At 43.3% G+C, this 20,974-nt stretch overlaps 1 protein-coding gene across 2 annotated transcripts in view; it reads left to right on the plus strand.

Moving 5' to 3' along the window:
• LOC120918686 (agouti-signaling protein-like) overlaps positions 1 to 20,974 on the plus strand; it is a 70,683-nt gene that overhangs the window by 45,156 nt on the left and 4,553 nt on the right. For both annotated transcript variants that reach the window (XM_040330377.1, XM_040330378.1), the window contains exons 2-3: positions 4,438 to 4,581; positions 16,714 to 16,775. In XM_040330377.1, the coding sequence (XP_040186311.1) occupies positions 4,438 to 4,581; positions 16,714 to 16,775 (206 nt within the window). The remainder of the gene's footprint in view (positions 1 to 4,437; positions 4,582 to 16,713; positions 16,776 to 20,974) is intronic.

Below are 20,974 nucleotides of genomic sequence, written 5' to 3' on the forward strand. Positions count from 1 at the left end.
TCAGCTTTAAGTATTTTTGTTATTATGCAATATGTTCTATCACTATCATGATCCAATACCATCACAATTTCTATTTAGGGTATATAGAATGGATTTTTATAACCAATGGGATAATTTTTTCTAATATTAAAGAATATCTAAAGCCATTTTTTATTGTCTGTGTCTCCATTGCTTTCAACTTGTGAGCCAGACTGTAAAGTTTTAAATCCCACATCTCTTTCCCTCCTGGTCACAATGGTCATCAGGACAAATAGAGGCCCATTGCTTAAAATTCAAGGGGTGATTCCCTCCTTATAATGAGAATTCAGTGGGTTTGATATTGCTGAATGGGAATCAGAGTCGATTCACACTAGGGCGACACGACTTCCAGCACGACTTTCAGAGGTGACTCCGACACGACTTGAGCATGAACCACAGGGCGATCTGGGGCGATTTACAACACGACTTGAAGTCGTCTCCAGGACAGGAGACTTTCCAGTGGCCAATCAAACAACAATCAGCTCTAGGGGAGGGAGGGGGAGGGAGAGGTTTGCCTGAGAAATGTATGTTATCTTCCTGGAAAGTCGCTTCAGTTAAGACAGTGATCAGACTTGGATCAGACTTGGAGGCCACTTCCATTGAAATCAATGGGTACAAATCGCCTACAAGTCGGATTGAAGTAGTACAGGAACTTCTTTTGAAGTCGGAGCGACTCGAGTCGTGTGTATTAACACCACTCCCATTCACTTGCATTGTTTTTCTCGACAGCGCGACTTGGGACGACTTGAGGCGACTTCAAGTCGGATCCCAAGTCGCCCCAGTGTGAACCGGCTCAAATAAATAAATAAATAAAAGAAGAAAAAAACACACAAGCCAGCCCTTAGCAGTAGTATTTAATAGGCACAAGGGAAATTTGCTGATATTTGGCAAAAACCTGTAGAGATCAGTGAAATGCATTGGAGTGGGTTTTTATTACTTTTTCTGGCTCAGAATCTAATGAATGGACTTTGTTATGATTGGGCTTGAATGGAAATAAGCCACCCTGCATATCTGGTGATCCTGCTCAAGACTAGTGGGGTTCTGGTCTAGAGTTTTCGGCCTACTCCAGACCCTTTTCTATATAACGATCTGTAGGGACGCAAGGCCTGCTCTATTTATTTGCTCAATCCCTGGCCTAGACGCATCACAGCAGAAATTGGCCACATATCTCTTTATCGAAACGGGCCATAGCCCATGCATGGAATACCCAAAGCGTTGCCTTCCAGGGGGTGAAGATGCTCTTGACTGCAATGATGCTTCATGAAAGAATATCCAGCATGCCAAATTTCTCAAGATCTGGGAACCATGGACCTCTTATGAGTTCCCTTCACTCCAACCATCCTGTTCAGGCCTTGTTTGATCGTTCCCTTTGGGGCCTTTGAGTCCGAACCACCCCCCTCTCTACCCCCTTCCCTCTTTTCTGCGTTTTTTTTTCTTTCCCTTATTCTTTCAAATTGCAAAGAGAATAGCCTCCCCCTAGGTGACTACAAATAGGTTTTGGGGACTAAAGCCTCGTACCTGTTGGGGAAAACTGCCATGAGAGCTTTTGGCCGGTAAATGTGTGTATGCTCCTGACAGGAAAACTGCTGGGAAAAAAAGATTCCCGACAGTTTTTAACCCTGCAGTTTTCTGATGCGATGGAGCATACACACAGCTGGGATTCCTGACCAAAGCTCTCATGGCAGTTTTCTTGTTGGGAAACCCAGTCGTGTGTAGGGGGAAAAATTTACCGAGCGGGTTCTCGGTTTTCCCCTCGGGTTTTCCGGCAGTAAAAAGTCAGCCGGGAAACCCGAGGCTTTACGCTTTGCTGCTCAGAAACTGCTGGCAGGTTGTTATTCCATGAAAATAAACCCATGAGCAGTCCCACACATCAACAGTCATGTGACCTGCATTTTTTCCACAATTGCAGACACATTCAGCAGCTACTAGCTCTGGTGGTGGGAGGTTGTGATATTGTGTGGGGGGGGGGGTGTTGAGCGATGCCCAGACTATATTTAACAAAACAAATCCTGCTCAGTGTAAGAGGCGGCTGTGTGGGACTCACTATAGGGGAAAATGTTCTAGGGCAGTTGCAGCTCTGGGTGTTCTCTGCCTGGGGACGCTGTCATGGCCCCTGGATGCCCCAAAGCCTAAGGAGCACAGTGTTCAGTAAGGAATCTAGGGAGCAGTGGTGATGCTATCCTACTTGCAGAGCAGTGTGTACATGTTAGGAATTCTGTATATTACCCTTCAGAACTGACAGAGAGTGCACAGTCTACCTCTGCTTTGCTGCTTAACTGCAGACAGGTAACAGGAGCTTTATTATTCAGGTAAAATACAATAGAGCATACCATAGATGCAGCTGTATACTTATGAAGACTTCCATCTACTGGTTGATGTAATTGTTGCACAAAATACATGAACAATGTATTTCAACATTGGCACAGTGGCTGCGTTTTATGGCACAGTGGCGACAATTGATGGCTCAGTGGCTGCGTTTGATGGCACAGTGGCGACAATTGATGGCACAGTGGCAACAATTGATGGACACAGTGAGGCTGCAATTGATGTTTGTTTGTTTTTTTGATGGTTTGCGCCCCCCCAAAAAATCTTGAACTCCAGCCGAAACTGGTCCAGGTCCATTTAAAAAGTATAACTGAAACCATTTTTGGGGTTTGGATAGAGTGGTGAAGGATTTAGATTATCTTTTAGGTTTTTATTGTTGTCTATGTCCATATTAAAAAGATCTGTTATTTCTGATTGTCTTGATCATCATTAAAAGGGAGAGGTAACTCAAACATGTAGCGCTACCTCTATAGGAGCTACTGGTTAAGATGGTACTTCTGTTCTTTGCGTCAACCTTCATAAGAACTTCAGCCCCTCTGACACACTAGGTTGAGTGTACAAAGCGTACAATACCACAGAAAATTACTGAAAAGTAATATCTAGTAACCAATAATAATACTACCGTGTCCAAGAAAACAGGCACAGAAACAGTAAGTAAAGGCAAACTTAATATATGACCACCTGATATCGTAGGTAAAAAGGCAAGCATGAAAATCGATTAACAAAAGCAATAACACAATTTAGCAAAAATGTTTTATTAGTAATAAGGACTAGGCATAAGATGACACTTGGCATCTAGCATAAATAATAGCAAGGTCACCTAAAGTACAGCAGTGGGCAGCGATAAAAACTGGATTTACCGAATACAGGAGACTATACTGCCAAACTGCATTAATGATGACTATGCTAGGTGTAGAGCGAACAAAAGTAACTTGCAGGATGGTTTTGCAGGAGGTGCAGTCCTTTATAGGGATGAGCTGAACATCCTCATCGAAGTCATTGAAAAAAATGGCATGACCCCCTCCCCCCCTCAGCCCATTAGCAGACTTTGGGTCTGGTATGAATATTAAGGGGAACCCAGCACCAAAATAAAAAAAAATGCTTAGGGACCCCTTCAGGTCTGGTATGGATATTAAGGGGAACCCTGCGCCAATTTTTTTTCAAAATGGCATAGGGGTCCCCCCAAAATCCATACCAGACCCTTATCCGAGCACGCAACCTGGCAGGCTGCAGGAAAAGAGGAGGGAGGAGAGAGCGCCCCCCCCCCCTCCTGAACTGTACCAGGCAACAAGACCTCAACATGGGAAGGATGCTTTAAGGTCGCCCCCAAAGCCCCTTGTCCCCATGTTGATGGGGACAAGGGCCTCATCCCCACAACTCTTGCACAGTGGTTGTGGGGGTCTGCGGGCGGAATTACACTATATGAGCCTTCTTTCTGCTTGAGTACCAGTGGAGACCCCAGGATATGCTGTGACACCTTCCATGATACTTAGGACAGTCGTGGCTAACATATCAATGCCCGATGTGTTCACCTCTCTGGTGAGTGTAAACCTCAAAGGGGTGCACATTTATTTTCCAAAATAAGATCACCATCTGTGGGTTATCTTGGACTTTTCTGACCATCTGTCAACTTTATGTTCCTCATGTGCTAATAAACACATGATAGCTGGTCATAATTGAGTATGACAGTAGCGCTGCTGTAACGATAATAGGCACCTGAGCTGGACTTTTGTACCTTTTTTATTACAATTTTACTGATATAGTTATGCTTTTACATTTAAGCGGCAGCTGACACATTTATTTCTGTAATGTGTATATGCAATTGTTACAATTCTTGAAGTTCTATATTTTATGTAACCTGATATCTCCATAGCACTGAAATAGTGGAAGGAGGCCTAGGATTTTTATTGTGTGTATATATATATAAATATATATATATATATATATATATATATATATATATATATATATATATATATATATAAATTCAGAACAGTGATTTGTTAGCTTATTTATTGCCTAGTCCAGTTAGTAAGAACTGCTTTGTAACGCATAATATGCATGGTTTAATAAGGTTTTTCATTTCCTCCTCAGACATGAATAGCATAACCATCATTCTTCTTGCCTGGTTCATGGCTCTGGTCTATTCCCACATTGTTATGGAAGAGAAAACGGAGAGGATCAATGCTGAAAGTGCTGTTCGACTTTCTGAGCTCCTTCCACCAATATCCATTGTAGGTCAGTAACAATCTGGCATGATAACTACAATGTAGATGGTATAGAAATGACAAGACTAGAAAGTGCAAAGAATGCACAACCAGATAACGCCTAAAGTGTGACCAGACTATGAATATTCAGATTTTTATATGTTCTTAACAGCAATAAATTAAGTTTATACTTTCTGTGCTGTAACCCCTTGTGTATATATATATATATATATATATATATACAGGGCTTTTTTTCTCAAGCAATAGGTGCTGGAACTTAACCACGCCCCCACAAAACCCCTCCCCCTACACACACCCTCCAAATAACATCAAATAGTGGGTGTGGTCAGTCAAATTTCACTAAAACAGTATGAGGGTCTTAAAGGGGCATTAAATACCAGGATTGCATTACATACAGAGTGCAGAGACTTCTGTGTTTACAAGTGATTGTGGTGAAAAGGCACCAAAGGGTCTGAGCCAGAGGTGGTGGAACTGAGTTCCACCAAGTTGCCCCTGAAAAAATGCCCTGTATATATATATATATATATATATATATATATATATATATATATACAGTTGTATTCAAAATTATTCAACCCCCACTGAAATTGATTGTTTTGGCCAGTTTGACATTGATTTTGATCATTCAGTCATCCTGCTTACAATTAAATCAAAGAGGCACGTGTAGGTCAGACAAATATAACATAACATTTATAATGAAATAACCACAAATGTCTTTTCTGTGCTCACATCATTATCAGTTTTATTCAACCCCCAAGTGACATTCAATCTTAGTACTTAGTACAACATCCTTTTACAGTTATAACAGCTTTTAAACGTGAAGCATAGCTTGACACAAGTGTCTTGCAGCGATCTACGGGTATCTTCGCCCATTCGTCATGGGCAAAAGCCTCCAGTTCAGTCACATTCTTAGGCTTCCGCACTGCAACTGCTTTCTTTAAGTCCCACCAGAGGTTCTCAATCGGATTTAAGTCTGGTGACTGCGATGGCCACTCCAAAATGTTCCAGCCTTTAATCTGCAACCATGCTGTAGTGGACTTGGAGGTATGCTTGGGATCATTGTCCTGTTGAAAGGTCCAACGTATCCCAAGCCTCAGGTTTGTGACGGACTGCATCACATTGTCATCCAATATCTCCTGGTACTGAAGAGAATTCATGGTACCTTGCACACGCTGAAGCTTCCCTGTACCTGCAGAAGCAAAACAGCCCCAAAGCATGATTGACCCCCGCCATGCTTCACAGTAGGCAATGTGTTCTTTTCATCATAGGCCTTGTTCTTCCTCCTCCAAACATAGCGTTGATCCATGGGCCCAAACACTTCTAATTTTGTTTCATCAGTCCAGAGAACACAATCCCAAAACTTCTGTGGTTTGTCCACATGACTTTTGGCATACTGCAGTCGACTCTTCTTATTCTTTGGAGACAGCAAGGGGGTGCGCCTGGGAGTTCTGGCATGGAGGCCTTCATTACACAGTGTGCGCCATATTGTCTGAGCAGAAACTTCAGTACCCACATCTGACAAATCTTTTCTCAGTTCCTCAGCAGTCACACAGGGACTTTTCTCCACTCTACGCTTCAGGTAGCGCACAGCAGTCAAAGTCAGCATCTTCTTTCTGCCACGACCAGGTAGCGTTTCAACAGTGCCCTTTGCCTTGAATTTGCGAATGATGCTTCCTATGGTGTCTCTTGGTATGTTTAACATCTTTGCAATCTTCTTATAGCCATTGCCCTTCCTGTGAAGAGTAATCGCCTCTTCTCTTGTCTTCCCGGACCATTCTCTTGACTTCACCATGTTTGTAACCACACCAGTAAATGTCTAGAAGAAGCTGAGTATCACAGTCATTTTAAAGCTGCCTGATTGGTGCTTATTAGGCTTTATTGCTGCTCCCTGACATCCACAGGTGTTTTCAATACCTGATTGAAAAGCACTTCAATGAACCTCTGTTCTTCAGAGTGGTAGTCTTTAAGGGGTTGAATAATTGTGTAAATGAAGAATTCACAAAAGAAACATTTACTACTGTATTACAAAACCAATTGATGTCATTTTAGTTGCATATGGTTCTTTAAGAAGTCCTTGTAGGATTTCATTCTGAATACAATTACAAATGTACACTAAATTCCCTAAAACCCTTTACAGCATTGGGGGGTTGAATAATTTTGAACACAACTGTATATATATTGTATTGTACAGTGGAAAAAGTTTTAGGCAGGTGTGAAGAAATGTTGTAAAGTAATAAGTAATAATGCTTTCAAAAACATATATTTTAACTGTTTATTTTTATATCAATCAAGTGAACAGAAGAAAAATGTAAATCAAATCAATATTTGGTGTGACTACCCTTTGGCTTCAAACCAACATCAATTATTACACTTGCACACTTTGTACACTTGCACAAAGTCAGGGATTTTGTAGGATTAGAGTCAGGTGTATGATTAACCAATTATACCAAACAGAGTTTGGAGAATAGGGCACGCTGTAAACAAGGAGACTTTAACAAACATTACATGACTGGCTCTTGAAACGTGATTAATGCACCACAGCAGCACTTCAGAAGAGGGAACCACACTCTATAGGAAAGACAAAGCAGAGAAGAACGTTTTGAGGAAGTGCTTGTACGGACACTTTTTTTTGTTGAAGAAGGAGCGACTGGGTATGCTCCGAAACATGTCTTATCTACTGTGAGGCAAACAAGGCGTTTTCATTGGGCGACATTTTTCAGGGGGGTGGTGCTGTCCCAGGTAGAAGGGATACTACAAGCAGTGACATCGGTGCAGGGGTGCGAACGGCACCTGGGTAACATTTGTTAGAGGGGTGACACCTAGGGGTGGCCACAGACTGCTGTCTTGGCAGCCTCGCTACACACAGCTGGTAAAATGGAGCCGGCGGTCTGCAGGAAGGTGAGAGTCCGGTGTAGTTTTTTTTCCTCTCACCCGCTCTCTCCTTCTCACCCCACCCCTTCCCCCTCTCAATCTCTCCCATCACCCCCCCTCTCTCCCCCACCTCTGAAGAGGTGGAGCTTTAATAGGAAGAGGTGGAGCCTAAAGAGGATGGAGTGGTGTTTACAGATGAAGGGGTGGATCTTAAACAGGAAGGGGTGGAACAAATTTAGATGGTGGGGGGGTGTTGCTCCATTTTAGTCTTGCCTAGGGCAACATAAAATAAAAAAACTCCACTACTTCCACCTGCAGTTGTCTTTACTCCCAGGAGACATCCTGCAGGGCGTTATGGATTCATTGATATGCCTGTTTTTCACTTCTATCTTGTAAGTGTTTTTAACCCTTCCTTGTCAATAAAGTATTTTATTACTGCACTTAGAAGCACATTCTTCTCTGTTTTGTCTTTAAGGGAAACAGAAACAGCTGTGTAGGTGGCTAAAAACTGGGTGAGGAACAGCCAAACGCTGTTGCTAAGGTGAGGTTGTGGAAGACACTTTCATGTCACAGATCATACACCATGGCTAAACTGAGCACAGAAAAAAGACACAAGGTAGAGTAGCTACTCTGCATCAGCAGGTCTCTTCCAGGCAAAGGTTTCAAAGCAGACTGGGGTTTCAAGATGTGCTGTTTAAGCTCTTTTGAAGAAACATAAAGAAACGGGCAACATTGAGATATCAAATGGTCGGCCAAGAAAACGTAATGCAGCAAATGAAAGTCACAAAAACATACCTGGTGTGCATAAAAATAACAGCAGGCACTCTGGACTGATGAGTCAAAATTTTAACCATTTGGCTTTAGCAGGAGGCAGTTTGTTTACACAGAATACAGAAGGACTGTAGCCAAACTGACCAAAGAGCGGTACATTAATGAGTGTGTGCAGACAACGGTAAAGCATTGTGGGGGTTCCTTGCAAGTTTGGGGTTGAATTTCTAAAAACAGCCCCAAGTTTTAGATTTGGCAAGGATCAATGCTGCGAAATACAAGCAGATAATTATCCATAATTCCATACCATCAGGGAGGAGTGTGATTGGCCCCAAATTTATAATGCAGCAGGACAATGACCCCAAACATACAGCCAATGTGTCAGGACCTGGACTTGAACCTGGGACCTCATCTGTGTCTGGCAGTGAACCTTCTCACTGAGCTATCTGGGATGCTGGACAGCTCCCTGTCTGATCTGCTGGACAAACCCATCTGATCCATTGAACATTCCTGCCTTGTGTCTTGATTGTCTTGAACCTTGAACCCCTTGCTCCTCCCACGGACTTCCTATAGAGGCCTTGTCTCTGCACTTCCTCTTTGCCAGGTTATTGTGCCTTCCCAGCCAGTGCCTTGCGATTTGTCTGCTCTGCTGCCATTGTATCTGCAACCACCTGTGTTTGAGCCTCGGCCTGTTCCTGGACTTCTCTATTGCTTGATCCCAATCTGCAACCACCTGTGTTTGACCCTCGGCCTGTTCTTTGACTTCTCTATTGCCTGATCCCAATCTGCAACCACCTGTGTTTGACCCTCGGCCTGTTCCTGGACTACTCTACTGCCTGTATACCTGTTCTGTCACTGCTATAGCAATTGGCCTCTGAGCTTGACCCCAGACCGTGACAGAATAACCTGGCCTAAAACATGGAGGCCGCTATAGCAAAGGCTGTGGCTCCTCTCAGGCAGCAACTTTTGGAGCTCCAGCAAGAAGTGCTGTTACTGAAAGGTACAGTAGGCCCAGCCCTGGAACCAGCATGCCCTGAGCCATTTGTGGTGATGCTAGAGAGGTTTGATGGTAGCCGTGCATCATTCTTGTGCTTCAAGGTGGATTGCGAGCTGTTGTTTGCTCTTAAGCCTAGGACCTATGCCACCGATTATATAAAGGTTCGCGCTACTATTAACCTGCTCACTGGATCAATCAAAACATGGTCTCATCAGGTATTACCGGAAAAGAGTCCAGTCTTGGACAGCTGGGAAGCATTTATGTTAGCTCTGGACTCTCACTGTATAGTTGCCAAGAAAACCAGGGTTCCCAAGTCTGCTCCTAGCTCATGTGGCCTACGGGAACCCAGGGACAGGAATACCCTGTACAGATACGACTCCGAGCCATCCCAGTATGTGCCAAGCCGTGAAGCCCTAACACCACAAAGCCTTGGCATTCCTGTGGATATACACACACCTATCCTGGAAGATGTGGAACCAATGGAGATCGGGGTCATCCAGACCAAGCTGTCTAAAGGTGAAAGAGAGCGGAGGAGAGGCTATGGCCTTTGTTTCTATTGTGGAGAAAGAGGTCACCTTATCTCCCTCTGCCCAACTCGCACACCTCGACCAAAGGTTCTTCAAGTGTGTACTATTGGGACTCATCATGCTATCCCTGCTGTCAGCCTGTGAACTGCCAAGGTTGCTTTAAGGCCTGTCCATGTTCAATGGCACAAGTGGGTTCCCAGACTACGGTGGTCAACGATACCAGTGCCCCTCTTGAACCTGCAACCAATACCCCTGTGATACCCCTACCATCTGGTCAAAAGGCAACTATGCATCTTCCTGACAACAGATCAGTTCCAGTAGTCATCCCACACTCCACAGTGGTAAATACAGTAACATCACCCTGTCCTACCAAAGAACCACCTCCTGCTCCAGAAACACCTTCGCTACTTCTTAAGAAAACGCCTGTTCCTGATACCGCCACCACTTCAGTAAAGTCTGGTTTCATCACTAATTCCTGTCCTGCCAAAGAAGTTCTACCACCTGACTGTATGTATGCCTCGAATGGCACCCTTATCCGTAAGCAGGAGCTGGAGATGTTTGAAAAAGCCTTGCAAGCGAGGAGAATCTCCCGGGCAGGAACTTCTGAAGCAATAATAAGGTTCACTCCCTAGATTAGCAAGAGTATTCCACCAGAGGTTTTCTCACAAGCCAAGTCCTAGGACGTCCGGAGGACATCCTGAGAGGAGGGGAGTACTGTCAGGACCTGGACTTGAACCTGGGACCTCATCTGTGTCTGGCAGTGAACCTTCTCACTGAGCTATCTGGGATGCTGGACAGCTCCCTGTCTGATCTGCTGGACAAACCCATCTGATCCATTGAACATTCCTGCCTTGTGTCTTGATTGTCTTGAACCTTGAACCCCTTGCTCCTCCCACGGACTTCCTATAGAGGCCTTGTCTCTGCACTTCCTCTTTGCCAGGTTATTGTGCCTTCCCAGCCAGTGCCTTGCGATTTGTCTGCTCTGCTGCCATTGTATCTGCAACCACCTGTGTTTGAGCCTCGGCCTGTTCCTGGACTTCTCTATTGCTTGATCCCAATCTGCAACCACCTGTGTTTGACCCTCGGCCTGTTCTTTGACTTCTCTATTGCCTGATCCCAATCTGCAACCACCTGTGTTTGACCCTCGGCCTGTTCCTGGACTACTCTACTGCCTGTATACCTGTTCTGTCACTGCTATAGCAATTGGCCTCTGAGCTTGACCCCAGACCGTGACACAATGTCATTAAGAACTAGGGGACAGATTCACGTACAGCGGGCGCAAGTTTACGTAACCGGTTTACGTTACACGCCGCAATTTTTCCGATTTAGTGCCCGATCCACAAAGCACTTACCTGGAAATTTGCGGCGGTGTATCGTAAACAGGTCCGGCGCAAGGCGGTCCAATTTAAATGGGGCGGGTACCATTTAAATTAGGCGCGCTCCCGCGCCGGACGTACTGCGCATGCTCCCGTCGCAAATTTCCCGACGTGCTTTGCGCGAAATTACGACGCGCCGACGTTTTGTGAATCGCGACGTGAAAAAAGATTTACGCCGGGAAAAATAAAAGATTAAAAAAAAATTCAAAAGCGACGCGGGAAAGACAGGCATACTTTAACATGGTGGAGTACTTTTACACCATGTTAAAGGTGCCCTATCTTTGCGACGGAAATCTAACACTCGCGACGACGTAACGACGGGAAAAAGCTTCGTGGATCGCCGTAACTCCTAATTTGCATACCCAACGCTGGTTTACGACGCAAACTCCCCCCAGCGGCGGCCGCTGTACTGCATCCTAAGATCCGACAGTGTAAAACTATTACACCTGTCGGATCTTAGGGATATCTATGCGTAGCTGATTCTATGAATCAGTCGCATAGATAGAAACAGGGATACGACGGCGTATCAGGAGATACGCCGTCGTATCCCTTTTGTGAATCTGGCCCTATATTCAGTATAAATAAGAACAAGGGGCCAAATCCTCAAAAGGGATACGCAGGCGGAACTGCTGTTCAGCCTGCATATCCCTGTGCCTATCTTTGGAACTGATCCTCAAAAGCAGTTTTCCAAAGATAGGCAGAAGATCTGACATCTGTAAGACACTTACACTGTCAGATCTTAGGATGCAGTACCGCATCCGCCGCTGGGGGCATTTCGCATTGAAATACCGCTTTGCGTATGCAAATGAGGACTTACGGAGATCCACAAAGCTTTTCAGCTTTGTTTTTTCTGCGTAGGTTTACGTTTGCATACGTAAAATTAGGGCTACTTTTACAAGGTGTAAACTGTTTACACCTTGTAAAAACAGACCTTTTTTTCGATCGCCGCAATTTATTTTAAATTTTGAATTTTATTTTTCGGCGCGTAACTTTTTTTTTACCCGACGCAACTTTATTGTCCCGTCGCAATCCACAAAGCCCGGCGTAACGTAATTTCGCGCGCTGCCCGTCGGGAAAATGACGTCACGAGCATGCGCAGTATGGCCGGCGCGGGAGCGCGCCTCATTTAAATTGTCATCGCCCCCTGCAGAAGAGGACCGCCTTGCGCCGGAGACATTTAAGTTACACGGCCGAAAATTTCTAGGTAAGTGCTTTGTGGATCGGGCACTTAGGTAGAAATTTTCCGCCAGTGTAACTTAAATGGTAAAAATTACGTTACGCCCGCTGGCTGAGGATTTGGCCCGAGGAGTCCTGGAAGTGATGGTTTGGCCCCCACAGAGCCCTGATCTCAACATTATCAAGTCTGCCTGGGATAACATGAAGTGACAGAATGATTAGAGGCATTCTACATCCACAGAAGATTTGTGGTTAGTTATCCAAGATGTTTGGAATAACCTACCTGCCAAGTTCCTTCAAAAACTGTGCAAGTGTACCTAGAAGAATTGATGCTGATTTGATGGCGAAGGAAGGGTAGTCACGCCAATAACTGATTTGATTTGTATCTCTTCTATTTATTGTTAAAACATACAAATAAACTATTAACACTCCTGTTTCTGAAAGCATTCTTAATTTACAGTATTTTTTTTTACATAAAACCTCATCAGAACTGGTATAATATTCTTTAGTTAGCAGTTGAGCACAACAGCCCTCACATATAAAATACTGGGTCATGCGCCTTGTTAACTCACCACCATCTGTATCCAGTTTTCAATTCTAATCGTAAAAAGAGTCTTTAGCTAACTCTAGCAGTGAGCCCAGTATGTACTTTATGTGTTCACAGTGGGTTCCAAGCACCATTATACTGGATTTTCATCTGAATTAGGCAAATAGCATTTTGGAAGGAGCCAAGATATTTGGAGAGAGACATCGTAGGGGAGCAATTTAGACTTTTTGCTGTGAAGCTGTCTGAGCAGTAACTTTTCCACAGTGATTTATTATTTTATTTCACAACTAACATGTAGCTTATCCTCAGAAAGCCTCACCACTTACCATTTCCATGTGCTCTGGAAACAAGATCCTAACTTACTCCCCACTATCTCCACACCACCAGAAGAAACCCTGTGGGGGGTGGAGGGGGGAGTATTATTCAGGTCTTTGAATCTATTTTCCAGGTAACCAAAGCACAGATAATAAAATATTGAACACTGAAAAATTGACACCCCTGATGGAGCCTCTGGTAAAAATCGGTCTTCTGTTTTTTGGCACGATCTGTCAGAGATTGTGGGGAAAAAACTGCGCTAACTAGAGAAAATGAACCATACAGCAGCCAGCACACAAACAAACAAAGTCAAGTGTAAACAAAAAACAAAAAGTGCAGCGCTAATAACCATCTGTCAGAGGCCTCATCCCTTCTGCAACATCAGATTAATTGAGAAATGGAGCTAGCAACACAAACAAATTCTATAGCACTCAGTACTAAGGCTGCGTTGAGTGAAACACCAAGACTATGGGTAAAAGTAAACTTGTATATTACTATTTAGAAAGGTGGTTGATAAGGCAAATGTAAACCAGCAACTATTATGGGTTACACAATCCAGCACACTGAGTAGTTAACAAAAGAGGGTGAGACATAAATGGTGTAATGGCCCCAAATCAGCATAAACGGTAGCTGTGTCACTCATAGTACCCAACAGGCAGTGAACAGATCTTATTTAATAACATTGAAGCTATACTACCCATGTGTCCAAATGTGCTATTGTTGGGGCCATTAGATTACTGTTGGTGCACTAAAGATATTGGGCTAGATTCAGCATTGAATTACGCCGGCGTATCTATAGATACGCCGCGTAAATTCAAAGCTGCGCCGGCGTATCTTCTTTCTGTATTCAGAAAGCAAGATACGCCGGAAATAGGCTAAGATCCGACTGACGTAAGTCTCTTACACCATCGTATCTTAGGGTGCATACTTACGCTGGCCGCTAGGTGGCGCTTCCGTTGTTTTCGGCGTAGAATATGCAAATGACCTAGATACGCCGATTCACAAACGTACGTGCGGAATTGTTTTACGTTGTTTGCGTAAGGCTTTCCCGGAGTAACGTTGCTCCTGCTTCTATGAGGCGCACGCAATGTTTAGTATGTCGTTCCCGCATCAAATTTTTAATTTTTTACATCGTTTGCGTAAGTCGTTCGTGAATAGGGCTGGACGTAATTTACGTTCACGTCAAAACCAATACGTCCTTGCGGCGTACTTTGGAGCAATGCACACTGGGATATGTACACGGACGGCGCATGCGCCGTTCGTAAAAAACGTCAATCACGTCGGGTCACCACCTATTTACATAAAACACGCCCCCTCATACTCATTTGAATTAGGCGCGCTTACGCTGGCCCCATTTACGATACGCCGCCGTAACTTAGAAGGCAAGTGCTTTGTGAATACAGCACTTGCCTCTCTGATTTACAGCGGCGTAGCATAAATACTATACGCTACGCCGCCGTAACAATGCGCCGCCCTACCTGAATCTAGCCCATTCTTTATATTCTGCAGGCAGTAAAAGATGCAACTTAAACAAGACAAGGCAGAACTTTCATGAGCCCAAGGGTGCGCAGCAAAGCTGTAGTATAACTGCACCCTGAGCTTACAATAATGTGATGTAAACTCAAGTGGTTGGAACATAAATTGAGATAACTGTATATGAGGGGAATGCTAACTCCTGCCCTCATTGGTCTGAGTACTATCAGTTATACAGATGGGCCATTGGCCTGCTCATCAACTCCTCGTCGAGACTGTAAAGTGTAATGATAGAACTGGTGCCCTCTTGAGCTGGTCCCAATGTGGCAGTGACTTGACCGACAGTTCAGCTGGTCTGGCATATGTGCTTGCCTCTTGGCGATTAACAGTTCAGCTGGTTTGCCAGATGCACTGGTCTCTCGGCAGCAGCCTCACTATGCGAATCGAACAAGTAGCAATTTCAGCTCCTGCAATTTTTAGGCCTACTCCCAAGCTCTCCTGAGTGGCTCACTCCATCAGGTCTGGAATGCGCAGATCCCATAGTTCCAAGATAGCTGGCTTTTCCTGTGCAAAGAATATAAAGCCCTCCAAGCGCCTCCAGCCAAGCAGGTCATTTTATAGTTTACTAAGGCGTTTAACCACTTCAGCCCCAGAAGATTTGGCTGCTGAATGACCAGGCCATTTTTTGTGATACGGCACTGCATCGCTTTAACTGACAATTGCACGGTCATGCGATGCTGTACCCAAACAAAAGTGACACCCTTTTTTCCCACAAATAGAGCTTTTTTTTGGTGGTATTTGATCACCTCTGCGGTTTTTATTTTTTGCACTATAAACAGAAGATGAGTGACACTTTAAAAAAAAAAACACAATATCTTTTACTTTTTGTTATAAAAAATATCCCATTTAAAAAAAAAATGTCCTCAGTTTAGGCCGATATCTAATCTTCTACATTTTTTTTGGTAAAAAAAAAAGCAAAAAGCATATATTGATTGGTTTTGCGCAAAAGTTATAGCGTCTACAAAATAGGGGGTAGTTTTATGGCATTTTTATTTATTTTTTTACTAGTAATAACGGCGACCTGCGATACTTTATCGAGACTGCGACATTGTGGCGGACACATCGAACACGTTTGACACATTTGTGGGATCATTGCCATTTATACAGTGATCAGTGCTATAAAAAAATGCACTGATTACTGTAAAAATGTCACTGGCAGGGAAGGGGTTAACACTAAGGGGTGATCAATGGGTTAACGGTGTTCCCTAATGTGTGTTCTAACTGTAGGGGGATGGGACTGACTAGGGGAAGAGATTGATTGTATGAACACACGATCAGTCTCCTCGCCCCTGAGAGAACCGGGATTTTTGTGTTTACAAACACACATGCCTGTTCTCGTTCTGTAATGAGCAATTGCGGGTGCCCGGCGGTTTATCGCGACCGCCGGGCACTTGCATCGGCTCTGGGCACACGCTTCGGGTGGACGCCGCCGGAGGCGTCTTAAAGAGCCGACGTACAGCTACAATGGCTCGCACAGGGGAGCCAGCCTGCCGCAGTATAACTGCGGTGGCTGGTACGGATGCGGTTAATTAAATGGCAGCCTTGAACTAAATCTCCCAGAATTTCAGGCATTCTGCATTAAAGTCTATAGGATTGAGGTAACTTGGCTCTCCCCCTGCTGGCCAGAGGAGAATGGTGCAGCAGCATTAACAACTCAGCAGAAGGGGCATGAAGACAAATTAATTTCAGAGCAACATCTTTGTCTGTATTTCAATACTTGGCTACACACACAATGTAAAATCATTTATTAGGAAAACAAACTTTAAGGTGAAGCAATATAAAGATATGTTCAGCCTCATTGGACTCCATCAGCAAATGGGTCTCAGAAGAACAGTCTATGGGTCTTTTTAGATTATTTTTGGGCTAATATACTACTGTCCTAAAGAAATCCATAGTAGATTTAGAAGTGTTTGCCAGATGCATGCTTACATACACATGTATAATGTGAGCATGCAGGGCTACTACTGTATGTAAAAAGATAAGGTACTTCTTTGGCCAACTTATTAGTTATCTCTTTCTTCCTATCTTATAGATTTAACAAAGACATCCCGAAGAGTGAGCAGGGTGGATGCAGAAAGAAATAAACTGGCCAAGGTAATTGTTTGACACGTCCAGAAGTTCCATAAAATTACTCTCTTTCTTAATAGATTTCTATAACTGATGGAATTAATAGGTTTTAAATTAAATCTGTCCCTAAATATTATAACATGGCAGAGCCTAAAAAACAGAGAGCAAAAGGCCATGATGCTGATTCATTTTGTAGATTTAGTCTGGACACCTTTCCAGATGTGCAATTAGGTCACACAAGTAGTGCGATTTTAATGTGATTTTAAAGTGAATCTGTGCTTTGCCCACACAACAGATAGCCCTCTCCTACATGTATATATTTTTTGAAGGTAAAGGCAATATGATTTTATTTTTACTTTACTTCTTCTCTCCCACCACTGTGTTCAGCCCCCACAGTAAAGGTTTTATGCAGGACCCTCTTTAACGCGGAGCAAGAGAAGGGCAACTGTCCCAACCATTGTTGTGGCACCCAAAGCAGCTGCCCCTTGGACCTCTGCTACTCAAAAATTGGTGCCCCGCTCCCTGATGGCACTGTGGAGCAACCAGGGACACAGGAGCCAGCGCTGTGGATATTCCCCAGCCAGCAGGGTTGGGGTGGAGCCAGAAACTCTCCACTGATGCTCTGACCCGCACCATGCAACCTGTGTAGGTGGGATTCCGCGGCTGCAGTAGGATCTGGGATCAGAGTTGGAGCGGCATCGCTGAGAGCCCCAGACCATGGGTCGGATTGTGAGCTGGCTTGACAGGTACAGGGAGGTGTTTCTCCCCAATGTTTCATAGATATGCCTTTTGAATTCATAGAGCTTACCTCGGGAGCGAGCACACACCAGTGCCCCTGTAGGATGCGGTTTTCTATTGGGGGTACTGGTCAAGGGGGAGGAGCCCAGAGTGGCGGCGGGGGACCCGAGGAGAGGAGAATTGTGGATGCTCTGTGCAAAACCATTACAGGTAAGTATGATGTGTTTATTTATTTGAAATAAAAAAATAAGATTGCATCCATATGTCCTAGATGTGTGAGCTACAAAGGCACAGGAAATTTGGTCAAAATTGATGGCAAGATTAATGCAGTATGTTCTCAAAAAATAATGGAGGAACATTTGCATTTATCAGCCAGGAAGCTGTGCATGGGATGTACTTGGACATTCCAACATGACAATGATACAAAACACAAGGCCAAGTTGACCTGTCATTGGCTAAAGCAGAATAAAGTGAAGGTTCTGGAGGGGTCATCTCAGTCTCCTGACCTCAATATCATTGAGCCACTCTGGGGAGATCTCAGACGTGCCGTTCATACAAGACAGCCCAAGAATTTACAGGAACTGGAGGCTTTTTGCCAAGAGGAATGGGCAGCTTTACCATCTGAGAAGATAAAAAGCCTCATCCACAAATACCACAAAAGACTTTAAGCTGTCATTGATGTTAAAGGGGGCAATACACGGTATTAAAAAATGGGGTATGTAAACTTTTGATCAGGGTCATTTGGATGTTTCTGTTGCCATTATAATTTAAAAAGAGAAAACACAGTTGATTGATAATAAATGGCTTCAGCCAAACACTAACCATGAATAAAAGAAAAGTTTTTGTGTTATCATTCATATTCTTTAAAAAATGGCTAAGAAATCATAAATTCTGGTGTAAACTGTATACAGTATATTGCTAATTGAATGCATAAAGGCAAATAAAGGCAACACATCCTTTTTTTTAACTATGATATACCGTACATGGGGTGGTTTACTAAAATTGGAGAGTGCGAAATCTGGTACAGCTGTGCATGGTAGCCAATCAGCTTCTAACTTCAGCTTCGGACCTGATCGGATGCTTCATTCACCCCTATGGGGCAGCGGATCTCAGTCGTGACATGTACGGTGACACCCGCTGCTATCCGACCCGATCCTGTCCACCAAATCCAGACAGATGGTGGTCCTATTTTCCATCCGTCTGGCGGATCGGATAAAAACTGACAGGCAGTCCATTTTGATCTGATCTCCCCATAGAGGAGAACGGGACTCTTTAGTCTCAGCGCATTGAGTGGAGACGGACCTGTCATCTGCCTGTTCAGTGGGGATTAGCGGATTGACCGCACTGAGTAAGCGGAGTCTTTCAAACAGATTCTGCCCAATGTGAAAGGTGTCTTAAGCTTTGGTCAAATAAATAACAACCCTGAAAGCTGATTGGTTTCTTTGTAGAGCTGCACTAGATTATCCACACTCCAGTTTTAGTAAACAAACCCCACAGTGACATATAACAGATAAAGAGCAATCACTCCATATAAGTGATTATAAATGTGCTTTCCTGAGTTTGTTATTTATTGAATATTTGAAGAAAACATACTACATGCCGGGATTTGAAAATGATAACAGATGCAGTTATAAAATGCGTCAAATCAAATCAACAGATAGAGGAGGACTGGTGTTCATCTATTTTTGTTTATGAAGACCTTTAGACATCTAAATTGCACAATATCTGGAATCTTCCAGACAAATTAGGATTCTTCCATGTAATTGTAACCCTGCATGTGAAAATTGATGGATATAAATATAATGCTTGTTGTGTAATAGCTGAACTTTACGGGTTAGTTTTTTTTTTATATGCTGCATTTTGTGTTTTTGTTTTTTCAGAATTTTAGATTTTTTTATATAATTTTTCTTTCTAGATTCAATTTTTGTATTTTTTTTGTTTTTGTTTATAATTTGTAATTCAAGTTATAAATTGGTATATGTGTATAGTGGTATGCAATAAATGGCTTAAAATGTATCCAAACCCAAAAATAAAATATCATATTTTATTTCAACTTACTAATCCTTAGATGTGGTGGCTGCATTATTTTCTTAATTTTTTTTTAGGATTTTATTCCTATTATCTTTACCTAGTGATTCAACCAAAACACACTTGGAGGGGTAACAGGGACATCATTGGACGGTAGCATTGTCAATCTGGGGAGGGGGTAGTAGATGCACTAGCAGATTTAAATGGTTTTGACTACTACATTTAAGCCAAACTCTAATGCTGCGTACACACGATCGTTTTTCGGCATGAAAAAAAACGATGTTTTTCAGCATGTCCAAAAAACTACGTTTTTCCAACTTCATCATTAAAAACGATCTTGCCCACACACCATCGTTTTAAAAAAATGATGAACAAAGCGCTGTGACGTACAACACGTACGGCGGCACTTTAAAGGGGAAGTTCTATTCGCCTTTGGGCTGCTTTTAGCTGTTTCCTTGTTAGTAAAAGACGATTCACGCTTTTTTGTCTGTTACAGCGTGATGATTGTGCTTACTCCATTATGAACGGTAGTTTTACCAGAACGAGCGCTCCCGTCTCATAACTTGCTTCTTGGCATGTGCATGTTTAAAACCTTGTTTTTGCCCACACACGATCATTTTTTACAACCCGAAAAATGAAGCCGAAAAACGATGTGAAGCCCACACACGATCATTTTAAATGACGTTTTTAAAAACGTCGTTTTTTTTCATGCCGAAAAACGATTGTGTGTACGCGGCATAAGGCTGAGTTCACATATATGCGAAATGGAGGCATTTTAAACGACATTCAATTGGCATGACATGTGAATGTGACTGGTTCTCAATGAAGCCGCGGTGCGGTTTCAAAAAAGGGTCCTGTGCATTTTTGGGTTCAGTTCCGGTGAGAATACAGGCAAAAATTTGCACCTGAACTGGTGAACAGAAACACATCGGACCCCAGACTGCAAACCGCAGCCACACATATGTGAACTTGGTCTAATGGCACGTACACACAACCGTTTTTCGGGTTGTAAAAAATGACGTTTTTAAGGGTCTAGAAAAAACAATGTTTTTTTCAACCCGATCATTAAAATGGCCTTGCCTACACACGATCGTGAAAGAAAAATGCTCTAGCAAAGCACGGTGATGTACAACACGTACAACGTCACTATAAAGGGGAAGTTTCATGCGGATGGCGGCACCCTTTGGGCTGCTTTAGCTGATTTTGTGTTATCAAAAGACGATTTGCGCTTTTCAGTCTGTTACAGCGTGATGAATGTGCTTACTCCATTATGAACGGTAGTTTTACCACAACGAGCGCTCCCGTCTCATAACTTGCTTCTAAACATGCAAGTTTTTTTCACGTCGTTAAAGCCCACACACGACCATTTTTTACGACGTTAAAAACAACAACGTTAAAAACTACGTGGAAAATTTGAGCATGTTCTAAATTTTTAATGCCCATTTTTTACATTGTGAAAA

This window comes from Rana temporaria, chromosome 12 (genome assembly GCF_905171775.1).
Source record: "Rana temporaria chromosome 12, aRanTem1.1, whole genome shotgun sequence".
Lineage (NCBI taxonomy): Eukaryota > Metazoa > Chordata > Amphibia > Anura > Ranidae > Rana > Rana temporaria.